At 50.1% G+C, this 6,000-nt stretch overlaps 1 protein-coding gene across 4 annotated transcripts in view; it reads left to right on the plus strand.

Annotated features, from left to right (window-relative positions):
• Positions 1 to 5,579, plus strand: part of Mgat3 (beta-1,4-mannosyl-glycoprotein 4-beta-N-acetylglucosaminyltransferase) — a 39,867-nt gene extending 34,288 nt beyond the window's left edge. For all 4 annotated transcript variants that reach the window (XM_051160018.1, XM_051160015.1, XM_051160019.1 and 1 more), the window contains exon 2: positions 3,854 to 5,579. In XM_051160018.1, the coding sequence (XP_051015975.1) occupies positions 3,855 to 5,471 (1,617 nt within the window). In that variant the 5' untranslated portion in view covers position 3,854 and the 3' untranslated portion in view covers positions 5,472 to 5,579. The remainder of the gene's footprint in view (positions 1 to 3,853) is intronic.
• Positions 5,580 to 6,000: the final 421 nt, after the last annotated feature.

Raw genomic sequence — 6,000 nt, forward strand, 5'->3', positions numbered from 1 at the left:
CTATCCCAGGCTCTCCCTCACAAGCTTGGCCACAGTCTAGTTCTCTGAAAGGCTTACATTCTCTGCTCGGAGTGTGGAAAGAATGCTCGCCTCACATACTGGAGCTCCGGCTTGCACCCCTAGCACCAAAACCCCACCAAAATAACAGCCTAAAATCCAAGTAAACAGGGATGGAGAGGTGGCAGTGGTGGCAGGGGCGGCGGCCCATGCCTTTAATCCTAGCACTCGGGAGGCAGAGGCAGGTGGATCTTTGTGAGTTTGAGGACAGCCTGGTCTACAAAGTGAGTTCAGGACAGCCAGAACTACACAGAGAAACCCTGTTTTGAAAAACCACCAAAAAAAAAAAAAAAAAAAATCCAAGTAAAGTGTGGAGTTCAGTTAATAGTTCCGTGTGGGTGTCGGATGTGAATTGTAAAAGAGCAGAGGCTGAGTGAGGCATGGGAGGGCCCACCTGTCCTGTCTTTGGAACCCATCTAGTAAAATACATGTGTTCCAAAGGTAAAGCCTGGGCTAAGTTGTAGGGAAGAGAGGTAGGCAAACATCTCTATCTACAGCCAGCAGCTAACTGAGAGATTAAGTGGGACCAGTGACCAGGCAGTGATTAGGTCCCCTGTCTCTGAATACAATGATTCATTTAGCAAAACAAAGGAAACAAACAAACAAACAAAGATAGGAGTGTTTTGTGGAGTTTAGAAGGAAATTGAAGATCTATTTCTATCAACATGGAAAGTTTTTTGTTTTTGTTTTTGTTTTGAGACAGGGTTTCTCTGTGTAGCCTTGGCTGTCCTGGACTTGCTTTGTAGACCAGGCTGGCCTTGAACTCACAGAGATCTGTCTGCTCCGGTCTATTTATTTTTTGATTTTTTTGTTGTTAATGATGTTGTGTGCTTTGTTTTGTTTTAGAGTCAAGGTCTCGCTGTGTAGCTCTGACCCGCATGGAACTGCTATGTAGGCCAGGCTGACCTTGAGCTAAAAGATACCCTCCCACTTCTGCTTCCTGTGTACTGGAATTAAAGGGGTGGGCCAACAAGGCCTGGCTGTTTGTTTGAGACAGGGTCTCACTGTATAGCCCTGCCTGCCCTGAACCTCATAACGTAGACCAAGCTGGCCTTCAATTTACAGCGGTCCACCTGCCCTGCCTCTGCCTCCTGAATGCTGGGATTAAAGCCGTGGTCCACTATACCTGGCTATTGTTTTCTTTTGGGGGTACAGTGGCTGTCCCATGCTGGGTTAAAGGCATGTACTACCACCTCGAGCCTTACTTTATTTTAAAAATGATAAGATTGCTGGCATCTGATGGCTCCCTCCTGTAATCTCCTCACTGGGAGGCTGAGGCAACAGGATGGCCTCAACTTCAAGGCCAGACTTACCTATAGCCTAAAACCCTATTTCAAAACCAAATAAAATGTGTTCATTTTAGATTTGTGGCATTGTTACAGTCTAGGAGGTTTTTTTTGTTTTTGTTTTTTTTTCAGTCTAGGAGTTTTGGTTGGGTTTGTTTCTCTGTTAAAGAATTAAAACAAGGACTGGAGAGATGGCTCAGAGGTTAAGAGCACTGTCTGTTCTTCCAGAGGTCCTGAGTTCAATTCCCAGCAACCACATGGTGGCTCACAACTATCCATAATGTGATCTTCTGGCCTGCAGATGTACATGCAGGCAAAACACTGTATACATAATAATAAATAAATACTTAAAAAAAAAAGAATTAAAACAGGGAAAGTTAGTGCAACATGTAGCAGCAGAGAAATCCCACAGCCACCTGGGAAAGGCAGACTAAGGTGGAGAGCGCTTTGATTCCCTTCTAACCTTGACCTAGAAGATCAAGGTTAGCGTGACATGCATTCTGAGAAGACAGAGTTTTGTGGGGACTTTTTTCCTCCTCTCCCATCTAAATAATGGTCTGTTTGTTGTTGTTATTGTTGTGTGTGTATATTAAGTAACCTATAGCCCCTGTAGAGTGGAGTAGGACCCCAGTATATCTCTTTTTTTTTTTTTTTTTTTTGAGACAGGGTTTCTCTGTGTAACAGCCCGGGCTGTCCTGGAATTTTGTAGACCAAGTTGGCCTGGACCTCACTCTATAGAGCAGGCCGGCCCCTGCTGGGAATAAAGGCATGTGTCCCCACCACCTGGCTCATGCGATTGCTTCTAAAGAGAACCCAGCTCCCTGATAAGGGGAGCTCAGCTCCCATCGGAACAAATCTCAGTGGGATCCACACATCCCACAGAGTCGAGGTGGACCTTTAAACCCTTACTATTAGGTAGCATGGATAAAGCAGTTTCTTCAGCCTCAGTGGGAGGCTGAAGTTAGGAAAAGAAACAAAGGAAAGGAATTTCATAATAATCCGAGCTCAGAGTCCCCTTCCTCAGTTGGAGATCTTTCAGCATCTAGAGAGGGAGAGAAGAAAAATTTAACTCTGACCCAATTTTAGCTTAAGACAATAGTTGGGCTGGGTGTTGTGGCAGCGGGGAGCAAGAGCCTTTAACCTAGATCTCTACCTGCAGAGGCAGGCGGATCTCTGAACTCAAGGTCAGCCAGTTTACATAGCAATTTCCAGGATAGTCAGAACTAATAATAGAAATCCTGTCTCAAAACAAACAAACAAAAAAACCACACCAAACCAACAACAAAATGTGTAGATATGTTTACAGCTCTCTCTCTCTCTCTCTCACACACACACACACACACAGAGAGAGAGACAGAGAGAGAGAGAGAGAGAGAGAGAGAGAGAGAGAGAGAGAGAGAGAGAGAGAGAGAGGAGGAGCAGTAGCCCTAGGGCATCAGCACGCCCCCGGGCAGCTTGGCAGCTGCTCCTCCACACCCTACCTCTACCCCTTGGAGCCTGTCACCCTCTAGGACAGTTTTCCCCTTGCTCCAGGGGCCAAGTCTATCCTGGAGGAGCAGAGTGTGGCTTCAAGCGGAGAAGCAGTCTCTAGAGAGGTGAGGTGTGATGGAGTCTCAGTTAGGGCTGTGGGAACAGGGAACATAGGGGGCTTGGTACAGTCAACTCTTCTTTTTTTTTAAAAAAATAAGAATATTTATTTATTATTTATACGGTGCTCTGCCTGCATGTAACAACTACAGGCCAGAAAAGGGCAGTAGATCTCATTATAGATGGTTGTGAGCCACCATGTGGCTGCTGGGAATTGAACTCAGGACCTTCAGAAGAGCAGCCAGTGCTCTTAACCTCTGAGCCATCGCTACAGCTCGATATAGTCAACTCTTTTTCTTTCTTTTTTTTTTCTTTTCTTTTTGAGACAGGGTTTCTTTGTGTAGCCTTAGCTATTCTGGACTAGATTTGTAGACCAGGCTGGCCTTGAACTCACAGTGATCCACCTGCCTCTGCCTCCCAAGTGTTGGGATTAAAGGTGTGCACCCATGCCTGGCAGTCAACTTTTATTTGAGACAGTGTCTCTCTACACAACTCTGGGTATCTACTCATTATGTAGACCAGTGTGACCTCCAGCTCATGGGGAGCCATCTGCCTCTGCCTTCCAACAGTTGGATCTTTTTTTTTTTTTTTTTTTTTTTTTTTTTCCCCTTTGAGACAGGGTTTCTCTGTGTTAGCCTTAGCTGTCCTGAACTCGCTTTGTAAACCAGGCTGGCCTTGAACTCACAGCTATCCCGCCTGCCTCTGCCTCCCGAGCCCTGGGATTAAAGGCATATGCCACCACGCCTGGCTCAACTGTTGGGTCTTAAAGGCATGTCACCACCCCTCAGGACAGGGAACATTTAAGGAAAGAAGGTGGGGGTGACTTAGTGCAGGTGACTGCAGCTAGGCTTCCTCCTCAAGTCCCCTTCCTAGGACAGGAGCCTCAGGCTGCCCTGACGTCTTGTTCTCTCCCTTCTCTGCAGGATGAAGATGAGACGCTACAAGCTCTTTCTCATGTTCTGTATGGCTGGCCTGTGCCTCATCTCCTTCCTGCACTTCTTTAAGACCTTATCCTACGTCACATTCCCCAGAGAACTGGCCTCTCTCAGCCCTAACCTCGTATCCAGCTTCTTCTGGAACAATGCCCCTGTCACTCCCCAGGCTAGCTCGGAGCCGGGTGGCCCCGACCTGTTGCGGACCCCACTCTACTCCCACTCCCCTTTGCTCCAGCCACAGTACCCCAGTAAGGCCACCGAGGAACTGCACCGCATGGACTTCGTGTTGCCGGAGGACACCACCGAATATTTTGTGCGCACCAAAGCCGGCGGTGTCTGCTTCAAACCAGGTACCAGGATGCTGGAGAAGCCTTCTTCAGGGCGGACAGAGGAGAAGCCGGAGGTGGCTGAGGGCTCCTCGGCTCGGGGTCCTGCTCGGAGGCCTATGCGGCATGTGTTGAGTGCTCGGGAGCGCCAGGGCAGCCGGGGCACTAGGCGCAAGTGGGTTGAGTGTGTGTGCTTGCCAGGCTGGCACGGGCCCAGCTGCGGGGTACCTACTGTGGTGCAGTATTCTAACCTGCCCACCAAGGAGCGCCTGGTGCCCAGGGAGGTGCCTAGGCGAGTAATCAACGCCATCAACATCAACCACGAATTCGACCTGTTGGACGTTCGCTTCCACGAGCTGGGCGACGTGGTGGACGCCTTCGTGGTGTGTGAATCCAACTTCACCGCCTATGGGGAGCCTCGGCCACTAAAGTTCCGAGAGATGCTGACCAATGGCACCTTTGAGTACATCCGCCATAAGGTGCTCTACGTCTTCCTGGACCACTTCCCACCTGGTGGCCGTCAGGATGGCTGGATCGCAGATGACTACCTGCGCACCTTTCTCACCCAGGATGGTGTCTCCCGCCTGCGCAACCTGCGGCCCGATGACGTTTTTATCATCGACGATGCGGACGAGATCCCCGCACGGGATGGCGTGCTGTTCCTCAAGCTCTACGATGGCTGGACAGAGCCCTTCGCCTTCCACATGCGCAAGTCCCTGTATGGCTTCTTTTGGAAGCAACCAGGCACCCTGGAGGTGGTGTCAGGCTGCACGATTGACATGTTGCAGGCGGTATATGGGTTGGACGGTATCCGCCTACGCCGCCGCCAGTACTACACCATGCCCAACTTCCGGCAGTACGAGAACCGCACTGGCCACATCCTAGTGCAGTGGTCTCTTGGCAGCCCGTTGCACTTTGCGGGCTGGCACTGCTCCTGGTGCTTCACACCCGAGGGCATCTACTTCAAGCTTGTGTCGGCCCAGAATGGCGACTTCCCCCGCTGGGGTGACTATGAGGACAAGAGGGACCTCAATTACATCCGCAGCTTGATTCGCACGGGGGGATGGTTTGACGGCACGCAGCAGGAGTATCCTCCGGCAGACCCCAGCGAGCACATGTATGCTCCCAAATACCTGCTCAAGAACTACGACCAGTTCCGCTACCTTCTGGAAAACCCCTACCGGGAGCCCAAGAGCACTGCGGAGGGTGGGCGCCGGAACCCGGCCTCTGATGGAAAGTCACCTGCTGCCAGGGGCAAGTTGGATGCAGAGGAGGGCTAGTACTGCGCAATTTCACAGGGCTGAGCAGGCTGGGGTGTGTTATCTTTGGCCTCCTAGTGTCCGTGGGGGCTCTTTGAGAGAGCCAGGAGTCCTTGTAGATGGTTCTCTCTCTCTTCAAGCTCCCTGGATTTAAGGGTCAGGCCTTTCAGCCCAAAACAGAAAAGAAAGATTAATCTCTTCAAGTAGAGAAGGGTGAGCCCAGACATCTATGCAGCATTTTGTCCCCCAGAGTGCTGTAGACAAGAGGTGTTCCTGAAGAGCATGAGATAGTTTTCTAGGGCTGGGTGGGCTGTGGAACTCCAGTCTAGTTGAGAGAAACCCACCTTTGATATCCTGGATTGTTGACCGGTGGTGGAAAAGGAAATATGTCATGCCAGGAGTTCCCAGGACACTGTAAATAAATGCATTTGGGTCCAGGAGCAAGGAGAGGCAGTAGGGAGGGACTAGAAAGTGTATCTGTTCTTGATCTTGGCCAAGAAGCTAGGCAAGTGTTGGAAAATGACACCCTTGGGAGGGGAGCACTTTGCAG

This window comes from Acomys russatus, chromosome 17 (genome assembly GCF_903995435.1).
Source record: "Acomys russatus chromosome 17, mAcoRus1.1, whole genome shotgun sequence".
In the NCBI taxonomy this organism is placed as follows: domain Eukaryota; kingdom Metazoa; phylum Chordata; class Mammalia; order Rodentia; family Muridae; genus Acomys; species Acomys russatus.